Source organism: Patiria miniata, unplaced genomic scaffold, assembly GCF_015706575.1.
Source record: "Patiria miniata isolate m_02_andy unplaced genomic scaffold, ASM1570657v1 HiC_scaffold_26, whole genome shotgun sequence".
NCBI lineage: Eukaryota > Metazoa > Echinodermata > Asteroidea > Valvatida > Asterinidae > Patiria > Patiria miniata.
In genome coordinates this window covers 8,829,191-8,847,994 of record NW_024037065.1, presented here as the reverse complement: position 1 = coordinate 8,847,994, position 18,804 = coordinate 8,829,191, and the positions used below count along the sequence as shown (strand labels likewise).

At 40.7% G+C, this 18,804-nt stretch overlaps 2 protein-coding genes across 6 annotated transcripts in view; one reads left to right on the top strand and one right to left on the bottom strand.

The window, feature by feature from the left end:
* The window catches only part of LOC119734090 (centrosomal protein of 135 kDa-like), a 34,086-nt gene extending 16,789 nt beyond the window's left edge, over nucleotides 1-17,297 (bottom strand). For 2 of the 5 annotated variants that reach the window (XM_038207455.1, XM_038207458.1), the window contains exons 1-13: nucleotides 17,150-17,297; nucleotides 16,050-16,225; nucleotides 14,617-14,926; nucleotides 13,255-13,505; nucleotides 8,364-8,492; nucleotides 6,037-6,318; nucleotides 5,519-5,669; nucleotides 3,886-4,142; nucleotides 3,071-3,211; nucleotides 2,790-2,882; nucleotides 1,931-1,993; nucleotides 1,114-1,287; nucleotides 491-568 (exon numbers count right to left, since the gene is read on the bottom strand). In XM_038207455.1, the coding sequence (XP_038063383.1) occupies nucleotides 491-568; nucleotides 1,114-1,287; nucleotides 1,931-1,993; nucleotides 2,790-2,882; nucleotides 3,071-3,211; nucleotides 3,886-4,142; nucleotides 5,519-5,669; nucleotides 6,037-6,318; nucleotides 8,364-8,492; nucleotides 13,255-13,505; nucleotides 14,617-14,926; nucleotides 16,050-16,208 (2,088 nt within the window). In that variant the 5' untranslated portion in view covers nucleotides 16,209-16,225; nucleotides 17,150-17,297. Of the gene's footprint in view, nucleotides 1-490; nucleotides 569-1,113; nucleotides 1,288-1,930; nucleotides 1,994-2,789; nucleotides 2,883-3,070; nucleotides 3,212-3,885; nucleotides 4,143-5,518; nucleotides 5,670-6,036; nucleotides 6,319-8,363; nucleotides 8,493-10,292; nucleotides 10,495-13,254; nucleotides 13,506-14,616; nucleotides 14,927-16,049; nucleotides 16,229-17,141 lie in introns of those variants that run through there. The other 3 variants (XM_038207456.1, XM_038207457.1, XM_038207459.1) reach the window with 3 other exon arrangements.
* A 12-nt stretch (nucleotides 17,298-17,309) lies between these two features.
* LOC119734092 (major facilitator superfamily domain-containing protein 6-A-like) overlaps nucleotides 17,310-18,804 on the top strand; it is a 30,216-nt gene continuing 28,721 nt past the window's right edge. Inside the window, exon 1 of the mRNA XM_038207460.1 lies at nucleotides 17,310-17,452. The gene's annotated coding sequence lies outside the window, so the exon portion shown is untranslated. The remainder of the gene's footprint in view (nucleotides 17,453-18,804) is intronic.

Sequence of the window (18,804 nt, the reverse complement as noted above, 5' to 3'; positions counted from 1 at the left end):
GCATGAAAAGTTTTCATCCGAAATTGCACACAAACCTTTATCGTGATTGCCTGAGCTCAAGGCATAAAGTGGCAATGCTTTCAAGGGTCCCGTCCCATACTCTCTCTTTAACTGACAAGGGGGCTATACTTGAACATGGAATGCATATTGTTGGAATTCACCACAATGCTTGGTACATCACCCAAATCTTCCCTGAGAGGCTCATATATTCTGAGAAGTATATTAGAATTGGACTACACTGTCGATGCCACAATATGTCAAATTTGGGTCAAAGAAAAACGGCACTCCTGCAAACATGTCCACATGCACATCATGCATGAATATTTTGGTCAGGGGTGTAACCATGGCTCACTAAAAAAAGGGGACCCAAAAAAATCAGAATTCTTCACATTGCGCATCAAGAAAACAGTCTGATCGAAAAAAATCACGGCGTAAACATTTACATGTATACATATTAATTTATTAGTGATAAAAATACAATGAAATTTACATGTTCTACAGCTCTTTCCAAGTCCTCCACTTTCTGCTCCAGGCGTGCCTTCTCACCAAGATGAGAATCAGTAGAAATCTAAAAGAACAAAATCAGGTTGTGCAATTACTCACTATACTCGCACTTACAGGGTGAGCAAAAAAAAATATAAACCAAATGGCAGGAACAATTTTTGAACGAAGTTTTGCCTGTAGCACTTTCAGAATCTAGGATATGAAAGCCCAATTAATGAGCTTTCTTTTCGTACAAGAATCATTCAAATCCCTCATGTACTTTTTAAGTTGCAGAATTTTGAACACAAACACTGTTTTAAAGTTCTGTCCATTTACTTACACTTACTTTTTTGTGATCCGTGGACGGAACTTTAAAATGGTCTTTGTGTTCAAAACTCCGTAACTTGAAAAGTACATGAGTGATTTGAATGATTCTTGTACTAAAAGAAAGCTTAAAGTGCTACAGGCAAAACTTCATTCAAAAATTGGTCCTGCTATTTGGGTTGCATATTTTTTTCCTCATCCTGTAGTTTAAAGTTCACAGAAAACGTCTTGTCTCATGAAACAGGTTACTTTGAATGAAAATCCAACCAAATTAATCTCCCCAACATGTAACCTTTAAAGACTGACCTTTAACCTCTCCCTAAGGCTGTCCCTCTCTGTCACCATCCTCCTCAGGTCAGCCAGGGCCTCGTCCCTCTCCAGCTCCACCCGCTGCAGGATGGACTGAGCTGCCACAGAGGCTCGGGACGTCTTGGGCGACTTGACGAGGTCTCGTCTTAGTCTCTGAAGCTCGCTGTTTGCCTGAAATGGGGAAAGAGCAGTTATAACAAACGATGGTTCCTTCAGGATCCATTGTCCTCAGCAACGGGGGTTTTTCCACAGGTAATTGAAGTACAACTTTATTTTCTGAGGCATTTGCTATTTTTAAAATTTTTATTTGCATGCACTATTATTATTATTTTTTTTATTATTTATTTCTGGTAATGAAACCAAGGATTCCTCAAAAGCGCCCCAGGCACTGTACCTCACAAGCCTGAAGAAACTTGTAGAGAGCAGACAATGAGAATAAATTACTGGGGGAGGGGGGGGGGGAGAATCAACGGAATCAGGCAGAGACTGAAAACCCAATCCACTTGGGCCAGGGCAGTATTTGAACCCGGGTCACAGCGGTGGAAGGCGAGAAAGGAACCAACCTGACACTCCTGTCACCACCTTGAAAATACAGAGAAGTCAAATCTGTAGATGTAGATAAAGCACTGAATACCTCCAGTACTCTTCTAAAACCTGTTTTACATTTCCAGTATTATGCTCTAACATGGACTTATTTCTTTCATACAACCCTTTGATGTTACCAAGATGAACCAAGGTTCCTTTGCTAAAGTCTTCAGGCCCTAAATTAAAATCTACTGGCCGTAGCTCCTTCAAAAGCAGTGTGGGGTCTCACCTGTTCATATAGAATATTTGTCTTGTCTCTCTCATTGGTCAGGACTTTCACATTTGCTTGAATCTGTCCAAAAAAAAAAAAAGAAATGAAAAAAATCAAATCACCAAATAAACTTCTGAAATTCTTTTAGAAAAATGAGACATTTCAAGGCAACAATGCTCAGACCTGCAGCCGATTTCACAAAACTTTACGCAATGGCGCAACTCCGCTTGCCGCCACAATTTATTACGTAAGTTACACAACATTTCAGGCCGCGCAACATTTCAGTTATGACACATTCCAAGGACGTATCAATTATGGCGTAACTTGCACAATCAATTTTAGGTAGCGTAAGTTATGGGGCAGTGACTGAAAGTGACCTATTTTACCAGCAAATTGCGATCGTCGAGCCGAAGCCTGTCATTGCACAACTTATCAAGGTTGATACTCAAAGACACTCACAGCTTTGTGTCTGAAGTAAACAAATTGTTTTTTAGAGTCCTAACACGATTCTAAAGAAAGTCGGACAAATTTATTTTCAAGATAGCGGGCTGAGGTGATTCAACGACAGTTTCAGGAACGAACAAAATCATACACAAACAGCCATCGTAAATACCGTTATTATCCTCGTCCAAGATGTTTAAAATGTTTCGCGACTGCGCCACGTTTCGTGAAATCGAACACACATTTATTGCGCAGCTGCGCAACAAATTTGTTGCGAAAGTCCTACTCAAGGTGTTAGTTACGCACTGTTTTGTGAAATTGGCTGCTGAAAGGCAACCTGAGGCCAATTCATGGCACAGCTAAGTACAGAGTTTTTTTCAGATGATCCTCTCTGAGATTAGCCTCTGGTCTTAAGAGTATGCGGACTAACACCTACCTCTGCCAGGTGCCTCTCAAACTTGTCAAGGAGTGACTGGAGCTCGTCGCGTTCCCTCCTCAGTTTGATGATCTCGGCTTCATCCGCGACACTCTGTGTGCATGAACAAAATTTGCGTACGTCAGAACAGGTCAAGTGAAGTAAGGTCAGCGTTTCACAAAGGTTTATGCTGATGGAAACACTTTGTATTATCTGGCAGATGCAATGGTAGCGAAACTACTCCGACTGATTTCAAGTTTTCTAGAGATCCAGAAGTTGTTCATTCTACTTGTATACTTTACCCTGTCCTTTCTTGGAGGAGACGAGGTTGATTTCTTGGGGCTCCCAGATGAGCGAATCACTCTCAGCGTGTCGTATTCACGCTTGTAGAAGTCCCTCTCGTCCTCCAGCACACGTATGATGGCCTCGTAGTGAGAGGCAGACTGGGCAAGAGACAGAGATAAGATATTAACGGTTTCAGATTATAAATAAATACTGTACAGATTTTTTTTCTTCGAACTGTGCAGAAATCCTCAAAAACCTCCTTGGGATCTATGGGGGTCAGGATTGACTGCTGTACACAGGAGGCCAGTTCCTACTTCAAGAAAATTTGATTGCCCAGTTACAGTATGAAATAACAAAATATCTGCAAAATACACTGGACTTAAAGCAAGGGCTCGTTCTGCAAATTGACAACTCAGATACTTAAAGTTTTCACTCGATTTGGGCCACATATGAATCAACCTTTGGTCAAATTCTTACAACACGTTATAGACCATTATCAGGTTGCAGCCATTTGACTTTTTCCCATTCAAATCAATGTAACAAAAGCGAGGCTGGAAGGACAAATAGTCTGGTTCTCTTTTGCACAAAAACCCATTATCATTCAGTACTGTAATTAGATACAGGGAACATGACTGAAATGGTGGCAGCATGACAAAGGTCTATACCTTTGTATCCGTTTCGCTGGGTGTCCTAGATGGAATTGTTCCCCTTCCTACTTAATTAGTCAACTTCATACACACAACACCTTTTATGCCATCTATCTATCCAGGTTTCCTAGATGGAATTGTTTCCTGTTTTACTCAGCCCAACTTCACACACTGCCCAATCCTACCTTCTTATCCATCTTGCTGGGTGTCCTAGACGGACTGGTCCCCCGTCCCGCCCTGGTCGGACTCCGGCCTCTGGACGCCGACTGGGTCAGCTGCTGACCCTTCAGCACCTTGTTCAGGACGTCCACCTCCCCCTTGTAGTAGTCCCGTTCCTCCTCCAGGCTCTTGAGATACGTGTCCATCTTGGTCGGCGATTTAGTCTTGGCCTTGCCGCCGGCTTTGGTCCTGATTCGTTCTAGCTCTAGGACCAGTTCTCTCTCTGCATAAAAGCAAGGCAAGTGCAAGTTGCTATAAGAAAAACGGTTAAGTTCACCACAAGCCCAATTGCAAGTCAGCTCGTGAGTAGTGGAGATGAGCGATGACTTAGGAATGGCTTTTTGTCATAGTTAGTTTCAAAAGCTTATAGCTTGACTTAAGAGTGAACGATTTGTGATCACTTGTAATTGACCGGTGATGACTTACAAGGACTTAACAGAAAATTTGAGCAGAGAGGATGATCAATGCTTGCGGAGACTCTGACACGATAGTTCAAATTAACATAAGCTTCCATACTGAAATTTGTATCCTTGTGGAGTCATTTCTTTGTTTTCGTGTTCTAAAGTTTTCGAGTTTGAAAGTACAGTTTCAAAATGCTCTTATTCTAACCAGAATTAATTTCCTTGGCTGTAATTCGGAATTAATATCCCTTTTCTAAAACTCTACCATTTGCGACATACCTTGAAAATTCAACATCAACATACCTGGGAAATTCCTAGTTTTTGAGTAAAATCCATATATATATTTCTTGGAAACCTTGTGGAGATGTATTCATCTATAGAAATTGCCCTATGGAGACGTATACAATCTTTTGTTCCCCATTGTGTGCATGTCTCCAGAGGGTACGGTGTATCAGATCTTTAAGACGAACCTGTTTATTTCAAGAATTTCTTTATTTCTAACTGCATGCATTTTCAATGAAAAAAAAACCTCTCTACTTCAGTTAAACACTAACAACCCAAAACATTTGTGCCAAGCACCTTGTGCCAAGCACCTAGACTGGCCACCACTCCTAGGGCAGCAGCTTCACAATTCCTGGAATTTCATGAGTTACTCAATACCTTTATGGGCCTTATTCACAAGTTGGCCATTTTTGTCGAGTTCCCTGAATGTATTTCATTAATTGTTAACTGTTGAATGGGATGGCGCCAGACTATTTATGCAGGCACAATTAATGCAGACTTAAGTTACTGCCATTTTTTTTTAAATATGGCTTTAAACATTAGGGAATGTTTAATTACAAATTTTAAATTATTCATTGAAGCAAACTGGAATTTATTATAAATTAATTTGCTTTCGATTCTCTTTGCAAGTTCCCAAAATTAAGATTTTACCTAACTTTCAATTCAATATGGCCGACTCGTGAATAAGGCCCTTGTCTCTTCAATCCTGATTTTCAGATTGGCTATACTCACAAGCTTAAGGCATAGTGTTGAGACATAAAATAACAATTACTGACTGCTATGATGTGGGGATTGTGTTTTTTACACCCTCAAGGAAGCAAAGCACCCTCGATATTGTCTCATGTGCCACGCATCCCTTGGGTGTAAAAAAAACCAAAAACATGTACCACATCACAGACGTCAAACAAATACCAACCATTTGATGTTAGCCTGTTAACTTTATCACTCAGCCATCTCTTGTCGTCTTGGACCCGCACCAGGAGATCCTGCACTCTCCCCGTCTCTTGCTTCTGCAGCGACAGCTCCAGATTGAGCTGGTCGACGTCACCAACCAAATTCTTATTCTCCTAAAACAAAAAAACAGTTTCAAAAATGAAAAGGATTCTACTGCTCCTATTTAAAATCAGGAGTAAATGACATATCTATTTTAAATCCAGCTTAAGGGAGTGGTCAGGTATCTGCTATGTTCACAAGTACCCCCTCACCGGCAAAGAAAGTACAGTTGGGGGTGACCGACCGACGCCATCTTGCCTGACTGCAATTCATTTGCCGCGAAGCGCGGTCACTGCGTGTACTTAGTACAAATCCCCTGGTGTACGTGCGTCACACACAAGGAACGGTGCGCGTCAACCAGCGCGATGTTCCGCCCATGGGACGTCTTTGCTAGGCAAAACGGCGCCCTCTTTCGTTAGCGCACGGAGCCCATAAACATACCTGTCTGAGTTGGTCCAGCACGCGATCCAACGTCTCCACCTCCCGCGACGTCTCCTGCAGCTCCACTTTGGCCTCGATCACGTCATGATCGGCCGCCCGGATCACGTTATCCTTGTCGGCCTTCAGCCGGTGGGCCAGCCGGTCCACGTTCCGCAGCTCCTCGGCGAGCTCCTCGTTCTTCTGGCTCAGCTCCAGGGCCTTCTGGTTGGCGTTGTCGCGGGCCACGGTGGCCTCCCGCAGGCGGCGCTCGGCATCACGGTTGGATTGCTGTAAGTAGTCAATCTGTGGAGACAGCATTGATCCAAATGCATTCAGAATGCCATTGGGGATCTGGGAGGCGATGGGGGGTGGAGGTGGGAGGTAGTGGGGGTGGGGGTTGGGGGGAGGGGAGCGTGGGGGAAGGGGGCTGAGGAGGCTGAATCACAATGGACTAATGGGTTTAAAAGTCAGTCCCCTTTCACATCTGATTTCTTGGTTCTGTAAACACTGTTTCTCCACCAACAGTTTACACCCATGCTGAGTTCTTCAAGTCCACCAGCCCCACTTTTGTTCAGCAATTTGTCACATACATGTCCATGTCAACCCTCTAACCATTACTACCCAATAGTGGTGACAAAGCAAAATGTTAACGGACGGTAATCCAGTCATATTTCATCATGTGGCAACACTCTAAAAAAGATGCAACATGTTTTTATTGGCACGTTGTCCACCAAGCAATGAATTTTTTTTTGGAATACATGTAATTGGCTCCTGTAAGCTGTCACCAAGTGCCATCAGGCAGTGCTCTATAAAGTGTGTATGTACAAAGTATATGTTGTGAGTAATACCACAGCTCTGTCAAGGGTTGTCATGAGGAGCCAATATCACAATTGCAAACGGAAACATCTCTGAAACATTGCATCAAATAGAAGACAGAGGATAAGGCATTCAAAGGAAAGTATCATGCACAAAAATGTGGCCTTACATAAAACTATGGAAATTACAAATATACATGCATTGCATTGTCACATAATAATATTAATAATAATACAGAGTATTTATACTGCGCGATACCACTATCACAGTGCATAACAAAAGGGGAAAAACACAGAGGGGTCGGGACAACAGAGCAACTAACAATAACAACCTTCCGGGGGGTGGGGGGTGGGGGGGGGGACAGGCAATTTAAGAGAGATCTGGGAAAAGGAAGGTCTTTGAAGAACACTTGAAAGTTGACACCGACTCCGCGTCTCTCAGATCAACGGGAAGCTCGTTCCAGAGATGCGGCGCTGCTAATTTGAAAGAGTTATCCCCGGCTCTCTTGTTGGGTCTTGGGAGGGAAAGCCGGGTATGATCGGAAGATGAGCACTGTTCACTCGAGATGGTGGACGATATATGACAATGAATTGAATGAAGTGATGACACAGTGCTCAAAATTAACAGAAGCAAAGCCAGATGGTGATGATCACAGAAGAAAGCTACACAGATTTGAAAGCTAAGTTTTAACAAACATTACATGATGTGAACAAAAAAAATAGTCTCGTCAACAGCATTGCATCTAAAGGTTGATTCCACCGGACAACAAAATACACCTTCAACATAACAAGCACTATACATGTACCACAAAAATTAAAATGAAACCAATTATTCACCTATACCATGTATACCTTTGTATGGCAGTAACATTTGCATTGTGGTCGTCCACACTTTCTAGGTATGTGGACGTGCAGGTTAATAGGCACACAGGCACAACGGCAGTCAGAAAATTCTGGTGTGCAGTTACATGATGTTGTCTCCTGGTCACGCAAGTCGGTAATGGAAATAATGCCACACATGAAAGGTAAGTGCCCTTTTCGCTTTTGTTTTGGGAAAAAGTTGAGGCTTATGACAGAAAATGTTTGGTAGTGCCCAGTTGCTTTTCGCCTCAATGTCAAAGAGCTATATTAAATTACTAGAGCACTAACTACTTCTTGCTTGCGGAGATACTTTGAAGCCGTCCTGGGCGCAGACATTTTGTATTCATGTGCGTGCTTGTAGAACATAATGAAATTACATGTTGATGTAAATGATGGAGTGAATTTTGAAAGTGTACTCTAAATGCAACGCGCAAGTTCCTGCTTTAATTTCCGTCAGCCATAAAGCATGAGGTGCTTGAGACTAAGACTACGACTTTAAAACGTCAATCATTTAACTGGAATAGAAAATGGAAAATGGTTAATCTTCACAAATTTTTAACGAAACCTTGGAAATGAAACTTGGAGTGGCCAATTTTACTGAGAGTTCTGAACTTTTTTTCCTCAAAACCAAATGAAACTTGGAACTTAGTCTCCAAGTCTGTCTGCACCAACCTGCACATTGAGATGAGATATCAGCCTCTCGTTGCTCCGGTTCTTGGCCTCGGTGGACACCACGTCAAAAGGGCGCCCTCCCTCCAACTGCCGCGACAGACGGGTGATCTCGTTGTCGCGAGTTTCAACCTGACGATCAGAAAAAATGTCAAAACTTAGATGAGCATAGGTCTCGTTCAAATGACGTCATTTCCTACAGAGCATCCACGTGCATCGGCATTTTGAGCGTCAAGTTGCATAACGCGCATCAGCTGCTTCGTATTTCGAACACATTTCGAGCAACAAGCGCGCGTGTTTGGAACATTTTCAACACTACGTAATGCATGCTTGATTGCGTAAAATACGCAGTTGCAGTTCTCCTACAGAGATGGCCGTCATTGAGCGAGCCCTATACATGTACTACTTTTCGTGCCAAGGCAAGGGGCCAATTTTGCGGCTCCCTAGAACAGAACGGTAACCAGGGGCACTGCGCAGATTTCCCTCCTGTAAGACCAATGGGCAAAGCTTTTTGCTTAACTGTAACAGCAACATTTTCTCTCAGCATTCAAGTTTGATGAGTGGGCAACTTTGGAGGATGCACTGTGTCAAGGTCTTAGACCAGACCTTGTGGTATTTACGCTCAGCTATGCATAAAGTTACCCCTAGATTATACTTGAAATCCTCCCCACTGCTCCAGGATGTCACTGGCTCTGCCTAGACATATTGACAGTGATTGCTGGAGGATTTTGCAGGATTGAGGCAGTGATCACCCCTCCAAGGACCACATTCAAGAAATAACATTTACAAGGATTTTGCAGGATTGAGGCTGTATGCTAATTTTGCATGGAGGCAGTCAGAGGATTTTGCAGGATTGAGGTTGCATCCCAGCAAAAGTGCCTTGGACTTAGGGTTAATGAGCCCAAACAAGTGCATTTAATAGTGTATTCAGCGAAAGAAAAAAGTGCATTCCTGTTCACGACCAAGGATCAAGATCGTGTTTTTTTTTAATTGCATAAACTACACATTTATCAAATGGTGTACACAAAAAAAACCAATTAGTCTTTAACAAGTACCTGAAAATGGCAGATTAATTGTTTAATCTGCAGCTGGAAACATGATCCTTGTACCCTTGTTTGGGGCCTTCATAGGTGTCAAATGTTTTGAAATAACCTAGTGGTACAAAGTACCTGGCAACTCTCAAACACAGCTAGATTGGAATGTTAATTAACCTCCGTATTTAATTATTTGTTTCTTGTGTAATTGCTTACAATGTAAAATTTGTCAAAAAAGTGTCTGTTAAGGATTCCCTCTCAATGGGAAAATTACACCTCATATGCTTGGAAACTTGATAATTTGGAAAAGAGTTCTTGTGTTTTTCAATACAACGAAGCCTAGAGTAATATTTAACTGTAATTGATTTGCAGAAAAATGAGAAATTAATCCTAAACATAACCATGAAGAATTTCATAACATAGGCGTTTTTAGAACAGGCTTGAAAATAGCATGTACAATGTTAGCTTGAGTAACTCCAGCTGACATACTCATATTCATTCACATGCTACATGTGAATGAATATGAGCATGTCAGCTGGAGTTACTCAAGCTAGTACAATGTATGAAGGTCATTCAAATGGCGGCTAGGTTTAAAAAAAAAAAAATCATCATAAATAAATTTCATGTCCATACATGCCATAACATTTTATATGACAATGACAAGAAATTTAATGGCACATGAAATTTTAATGAGTAAATTTAATGAGGCACCATTAAAGCTTGTGGAAAACCATTAAAAAAAATCATGACATGTACAACAAACGAGACATAAATATATTACAGCTGCTTTACAATAGGATCACATTATGCAATTCATGACAGGTGGTAGATAATGAATTGCATTCAATTATCACACATAAAATAAAATACCAAAAGTCAATTTAATTTAACAACTTACCTGTCTTCTAGGCTTAGTCTTTCGCTTAGAACTATCAGCCATTTTTTGGTAAAGTTAAAAGAATCACTCCTGAATCATAAGAATCATAATCAACAACCCGACAGGTTGGATATTTTCTCCTCAAAACATGAGATATTTTAAAGCAATGGTGTTCTGATGCTGAAGTGACTGCCGGTTTTTAAACCTAACGGCTGTGCATATCTGTGTGTGCACAGTGAGTGAGTGTGTGTAGTAGGATGGGCACACTTATCAATGAAGTGTTGACCTCTATATGCTAATGAGGTCACAAAACCACCTGCCCTAATAATCCCCCATTAACACTGTGTAAAAACCACTACTCTACCCACTTTATCAATGGTCCAGGACCCTCTTCATTCAACAACCCAGCATGTCAATAAATCGCCTTTTGTCCAATCACAGTGTGGGGTTTTTGAAAGCTTATTTACATATGGATTGGGCTGATCAAAGGTCAGTCCTGGAGGGGTGTTGTAAAAGGGTGGCGTGCCTGGTAACAGTTGTGAGGGACAATGGGAGGTTCCATTATGCACAGAGGGGATCGTGAAGCGTGCACAGTCTTTCACTGGCATGTTTGCACACACATAGGCCTATAAAGTAAATGTATTCGAACAGTCAATATAACTTCAACAATACTTCTTGGATCACCAATGGTAGGTGATTTCACCCGATTTACAGTCTTGCTACACAAAATTGAAATCAGATGAAACTTTTTCCAAATAAAGGTAGGGGTAAAACACTGAAAAGTCACAACCATCTACCGAACCGGAAGGAAGCAGGCTGCATGTGTCATACACAGTGTGTACAGTACATGTACAATGGGCTTGGCGTGTAATGCTGTCAGGCTATAGTGTGAGCATATTGAGGTTAATAAGATCGTACTTTAGGCATAATTTGCAGCAAATGTTCTTGTTGTGCAGATTTTCACTGTGTAATTTCTATGGTGACTAGGCAACAAGTGATTTAACGTCTACAAAGGGCAAATATCTCAGTGATCAATTATTTTTTTACGAGCATAATCCAAATAGTATTAGTGTCCATTTAGCAGAGATGCTCATAGTAAATGTTGTGCTTAGTATTTACAAGACAAGTGTTTATTAGGTGCAGTAAAAAAAAATAAAAACATGTTTAGCGTCCCCACCCGCTTCCTTTTTGGCGGCCGCTTGGATTTAAAAAAAAAAAAAAAAACCAACCCAAAATGTCGACCGATCCATCGTAAATTTCAAATACTTGCAAATCGGAACTTCGAATTCTAGACTCTATCGGTCACTTCCTACATCATGCAGTCGACCCTGCGATCTCCAAACCAGCCTCGACGTGTACAAGAATGCCTGTGCGGCAGTGTTTTTTAATTCTTATAAAAAAGTGCTAGAAAACTATTAAAAACACTGAAAATATGTTTAATTCTCTTGTCCAGCATGTCTGTTATTTTTTTATTCTTTGAACAGTGTAAAAACCAACGGTTGTCGGCTATCTTGAAAAAAAAAAAAAAAATCTCCGCCTCCTCCCTTTTTTTCTCCAAAAACCCAGTTGCTAAACATGTTTTCTACTTTTTTTACTTGGCCTTAGGCAAATATGTTTTATTCACAAAATCTTGGGAATGTTTAAAGAAGGAAGCTTTTATCAAATTTTAATTTTTCAAAACTAAAATGATCAAGTTTACTTGAACTTGAAGAATTAGTAGGCCTAGGATTTACTGAATAGATTACAAAACTGTACATGTGCATTTATGGCATTAGTTTGCCTAACAGGTAAGTGTTTCCGAATGTGGAAGATAAAACATAAAATTAATAAATGTGTCTCATGCAATCTTGAAATTTCACTTATAATTGAATTTTTAATTACAATTGTACGACTGTTTATTTCTCCTTGATTATTATAATTATTACTTCAGATGGAAGTACGCACACATTGAAAACACATGTGAGGCCTCCTGGCAAAATGAGACAGAACTGTGCAGAGGTCGAAATGAGGGTTTGCAGGTATTATGAAAGAGAATAAAATTCTCCTTACAATACTGTTTGTTGCACTTCAATCAGACATTCCATTGACAAGTTATGGCTGTTTAAAGTTTGCGTTTATCGACATGTCAAAAAGTAAAATACCGAGAAAAAGGCCTTTTATTTTTCAAGTTTCGTAGTCTTGCAAATGACAGATGCCAATTAGCTTTCTTTCCTTAAAACCACTTTCATTCAATGATTTTTTAAATACAATTTGTTTAAAATATGTGTGGTAGACATATCAAAGGTTATAAATAGCAATAAATCTGAAAATTGAAAAAAAAAATTACCCCCATTCATGTTTCTCCAATATGGCCTGTGCCCAATTCCATCTCATTTTTGCCAGAGCACCTCACATACATAGTATGCATACTAAATATTCTGTGTAAATTTGTTCATTTTGAATCTGTTAATTTGAATGCAAGCAAAAATCACACTAGTTCATAAATGAAGAGTATGAACCATTTTTGTAGTCTCTGGACTTGATCAGACACTGCCGCAATATCAGATATTAGAGTAAAACCAATTAAAATTTATATCAGTAACACAAATCAGTAACACAAATCACATTTGATATAACAACGATTGCCGAGAGCTTGTGAAAAAAAACGAGTAATTTTGTTTTTTGTGAGGGACCTGAGCCTGCAATATCCTGTTGGGAAGTTCAGATGTCAACTACTGAGCTTGCTAGGGTCAAAACTCAAAAGCTTGGGAGAAACTAAAGGTTGTAACTTTTATCACCTGGCGGAAAAAAATCCATTAAATTTGAGGGCAGAGAGTCAAAATTAAAAGGATCTGATATGAAAAAGCATGCTTATAAATATGCATGAGGTGTAGTATAACCACTATTACAGTCACCTGCTAAGTGTGTCTCTTGATCCAACCAATGAAAGAAGCATGTTTGGCTAATACATATGCATGAGGTGTAATCTTAACCACTCACTCACCTGCTTAGTGAGTCTCTTGATTGCCTTCTCGTTTCTCTCCTTTTCCGCGCTCAGCTGTTCCGCCTCCCGTCTGAGAGACTCCGCCCTGTTATCGGCGACCTTCACCAAGTCTGCCACGTAAGGGTCGTCCGAGGTGTCGCGGACACCGCGTTGCTCGGCTAGTGGGGATGAGTAGGGGTCGTCATCGGCGGGCACGGTGCAGTCGATGTCCATTCTCTGGCGCCGGAAGGGGATGTGCCGCTTACGGCCGCCTGTGCCCAAGACAAAATCAAATTGTACGTTTCAAAAAATTAACATCATACTTGCCAATGTAATTTAGTTTACATGCAAATAGATTAATTACAACAAGTGTCTAAACATGTCTATCACTCACAGAATGGCACTTCATGCTGAGGCCAAGTAAAAAACAAAACAGTTTCCCGCCTCCTTATCAATGTTTTTTTTTTTTTAAATCATACATTTGCAATATATTATCTCTCTTTATTTGTTTCCAGCAAAACTTGTAGAAATGTATGCAAGTTCAACATCTGGTAGAAAGGGCAACGGCTCCTTTGGACACAAAAGTATCGGTAAAAGAGTCAAGAAAATTTACTTCTATTCATTTTTTTATTAATCCATCTGCCATCTTGGAATTTCCGCCATCTTAGATATTCGGCCATCTTGGGAAAAAAAAAAGGACCTCCACATTTCTTTTTTTTTCAAAAAGGCCAGACAAGAAACTGTTTTTTTCTTCACTTGTTGTGATTGTGACTGGACTTGTGAATTACTTGTGACTGGATTTATGAATTACTTATGACTGGACTTGTGATATTATTGTGACTGGACTTGTGAATTACTTGAGATGGACTTGTGATTTACTTGTGACTGGACTTGTGATTTACTTGTGACTGGACTTGTGAATTACTTGTGACTGGACTTGTGATTTACTTGTGACTGGACTTGTGATTTACTTGAGATGGACTTGTGATTTACTTGTTACTGGACTTGTGAATTACTTGTGACTGGACTTGTGATTTACTTGTGACGGGACTTGTGATTTACTTGTGACTGGACTTGTGATTTACTTGTGACTGGACTTGTGATTTACTTGTGACTGGATTTATGAATTACTTGTGACTGGACTTGTGATTTACTTGTGACTGGACTTGTGATTTACTTGTGACTGGACTTGTGAATTACTTGTGACTGGACTTGTGATTTACTTGTGACTGGACTTGTGATTTACTTGTGACTGGACTTGTGATTGGCTTGTGATTGGACTTGTGACTGGATTTGTGAATTACTTGTGACTGGACTTTTGAATTACTTGTAACTGGACTTGTGATGGACTCAAGTACATCCCTAAAAGTAAAGCCAACCTACCGGGCGTCTGCACCACGGCCTGAAAGTTCTTCTCCTGCAGTTGACTGATCCGGTCCCCCTTGGCCTTAGACTCCTTCTCCAGGCTCCGCACCTTGTGCACAAACTGGGAGTTGAGGAACCGCAGGTCGGCGTTCTCATGCTCCACCTTGCGCAGTGCGGCCTTGAGGTCTTTGATGGTGGCCTCGCTGTCCTCCTTAAGCTTGATGAGCTGGAGGTGGAGGTCGTTGTTTTCCCTGACCAGTTTGGCGTTGTCGCTGCGGTAGGCCTCGTCCGTGCAGACTGGGGGTTTGTCTTCGACGGTCCTACTTGCCTGCAGTGACAAGAAAAGAACTTTTGATGGCTACGTCTAGTGCCAGCCTGTTCCCACTAGTGATGTGCGGGTTGACGAGGCCAAACCGACCCGAGACATTTATTTTATACACTGAATCCAACCGAAATCGAACTGGACTACCAAAAACTGACCCGACACCAATTCAAAGAAAACCCATCCGAACCGATCGAAACCGACCTGAAAAAAAACCCGGCTTCGGCTAATGTGTTCGCTTTTTGCGCCTAAACTGACCAGCTTCGCGTAAAAAAATGTTGGCTTAAAGTAACTGAATCATGCCGTGCTGCACTCACAACGTGACCTACTGGTGGGCCTGCATGTTATAGGCTGATCGAGACAGACCGCAAACCAGTTTTAGTCGCACCGTGCACAGTGACTCTGCACTAAATATAGTGCACCATGTGAATTTCCATTCTGTTTTAGTTCATTTCGGTTTATTTCGGGTTTTTCCAAAATGGCTTGGAAAGAATGTTGCAACCTGATGCCACTTCAGCAGTTGTGTACAAAGTCTATGGAGAGTCAAGAAAAGTATTTCCTAACAAAATTGGAAATCAAATTAGATTTTGCCCTTTAAACACCGAATACTCAGTGTGTTACCTCCCGAGTGAAAGTTGGAAAAAATCATCCCGATGCAAAAAAAAATTCCATCTTATAAAAATTGGAAATGTTTCTCAGTCCCAGATTCATGTCTTATCATCGTTTTTGCAATGACTGACCTTCATTGAATTGAGATGATATATGAAGAAAAAAAAGTGGCGTCAGGTTGCAACATTCTTTCCAATGGCTTAACTGACCCGACCCGAAAATCGCAAACGCAAAACTGAAGTCGGTTTCGGGTCAGGTCGGTTTCGGTTTCTGGTCGGGTTTGCACAACATAAGTTCCCACATACTAGTACATGTAGTTGCAATGGACAGAAGACCTATAGACGATAGCTCTGGACAAAAGATTATAGATGCCGACTTTGTTTCGCCCCAACTATGGCATCGTCCAAACTTTCGATTCCAACTAATACTTAGGATTGACCCAATTATAGTGAGGACTTCTGCTACTGTTGTTGGTACTGTAGTTGGGACCATGGCCATAGTCGGGCGTAGCAGCCTTTACCTGCAGTTTGGCATTTTTCAAGCTGCTGGTTGTGTGCACCAGATCATTGAAGAGTTTCTCCACCAACGGGAGGGACTCGATGCCCAGGGCCTGTCTGTAGCCTAGCTGGTCAAGCCGCTTGCGCAGTGCGGTGAACCTCTGCTCTGCTAGCGTGGTCATTGTACGGGCCTTGTATCCTGCCGGTGAAAAAAATATTTTTAAGTTGAAGAATGAAAGTTGATTTTTCTTAAGCCCATTAGTGCATTTCTGAAAAAACAACACTATGGAAAAATGAAAATTATGAACAAAAATAAATTATGTTATACGGTCATTTGGTTCAATTGTTCATTTTAGTAAATCTTCCAGAAAGAGTTCCATACCTGGACATCACTTGACTTTTTAGGACATGTTATTGTTTTCTGATGGCTGGTAGGTCACTGCAGTGCAGAGAAAAATTAGTCCGTGCATGGAATTAAATTCTCCCTGTAGGCCTATTGAAGTTGACAGTAGTTATTCATTTTGATTGTGTCAAGCTACATGGTACTTATTAAATAACTACTAAAAATACCAAAATGTTCAAAAACAGTTGATTGCTTTCTGCATGCTTTCTGCAAATTAGGGACTACCGAAGTCGAAGAAAGAAGAAAAACATTACAATTTCAATTGAATTAAAAAGTTACCATTTTTACCAAGGGCAAGGCCAAGCAATAAGCCTATATCGCAAATGAATAGGTAGGCCTTGCATGCCTAGCGAACAATGCCATGCTGAAATCTTGTAAGATGCATAGATGTAGGGCTAGGCTATTCCATCTGTGTGCCTACCGCACTCATTCTGGGCCTACGAAGTATAAGCTACGTACACGTACGTACAGTTCACATGTATATGTACATACATGTTCATATGATGGCCTACATGTTCGACATGATGTTGTCATACACAATGACATTGACACACATAGTGACATACATTTAATTTGCACAACGCTGCATGCAATCCGCATCGATACACATGACGGTTTTCAAAAGGACCGCCAAAAGTCAGACTTTGATCCGAGGCAGCTACGCTAGCGATTGCCAAGAAAACCCGAAATAAAGCATCTCTATAAGTCATACCTCCTTACCTTATCCTATGATGCGAGATATCTTGCACTCTTCGAACATTAACTTAAGTGACAATTTGAGAGAAAACAATGCTCAAAATCGTACTCAATTTGTTCTTCTTCCGCGCGCCGCATAAATGCAATAGCGCCCTCCATTGAACAAAATTATTTTGCATGTTGTTTATGAATGCGGGAATTATTTGTCACCGATGACGCGTGACACACATGATGACGAGCTGACTGAAAACACCGGTTTAAAAATGAAATATTGTGTATAGATTGAACAGAACCTTTGTGGATGCTCATGAAACATAAATATAGTAGGTAAGTATCGTTTCACGTGTTGGATTTTAACTTGTGTAGACAAGACATAATGAAAACAGTCAAGATGCAGTCAAGTGGTCTTTGTAGTGAATGTCTTTGTACATTTTCAATGACTGCGTTAGTGCGTGCTCTTTAATTAATCGAAGTGGCTATCGTTACGGCAGCCGTTGTTTGGCGCCCTCAACGATACTTTTTTGATACGCACCAGGTATATAATTATTTGTTTCCCCACGATTTAGCGAGCAGTGCGACAGCTCAGTCGATAGAGGGTAGGATTTTGCACCGCGAGGTTGCGGGTTCGCATCTCAGTTTTGCACTCGAACTTTTTTCCTTTTCTAACCTGAGGCTTTGGAGGATTTTTTTAAAAAGGGAAATAAAGTCCAAATTTCATAACGTTCAAATTCACTTTTTTTCCTTCTAATTATATATTTTCTTCTCATGTTTTTATAAAAGTTGCAGTACTACCGTAACGATAGAAAATGGGAAATGCGTTACGGCTGCCGTAACGATAGCCACTGCGTTAATTAATTATCATGATGCAATGTTTGCACTACCACAACATCTACATACACGAATGTTGAGGGAGTTCTTCAAGACTTCAAAGGCAATCTCTATAATGTTTTGAAATTCCACAACTACAGTTTACTCAAAGAAATAGATGGAACAAAATGTGCAACCTGACGCCGCTTCAGCGGTTGTGTACAAAGTCTATGGAGAGTCAAGAATTTTTTAAAAGTATTTCCTAACAAAATTGGAAATGTTTCTCAGTCCCAGATTCATGTCATATCAATTTTGCAATGACTGACCTTCATTGAGATGTTATATGAAGAAAAAAGTGGCGTCAGGTTGCAACATTTTTTCCAAATTTATCTCAAGTGCTACATAGTTCATGCATGACAATTGACATGTATTCTTTTCTGTCACATGTATATAAATTTCTATTCTGCAACCATATTCCCTCGTAATTAATTCAGACCAGATTAGGGGAAAAAAATGTTGCAACCTGACGCCACTTCGGCGATTGTGTGCAAAGTCTATGGAGAGTCAAGAACAATTTTCGAAGTATTTCCTAACAAAATTGGAAATGTTTCTCAGTCCCAGATTCATCATCATTCTTGCAATGAGTGACCTTCAATGAGATGATATATGAAGAAAAAAGTGGCGTCAGGTTGCAACATTTTTCCAGTTACTGGGTCTATTTCGGGAGATAAGGCCAAGTAAAAAAATAAACCAGTTTTTCCTCTTGACCTGCTTCCTTTTTCCCGCCTGCCTCCTTTTTTTTCTTTTTCTTTTAAATTCATTCTTTTGCAATATATTTTGCAATTTCTGTCAGTATTTTGTCGGTTTTTTTT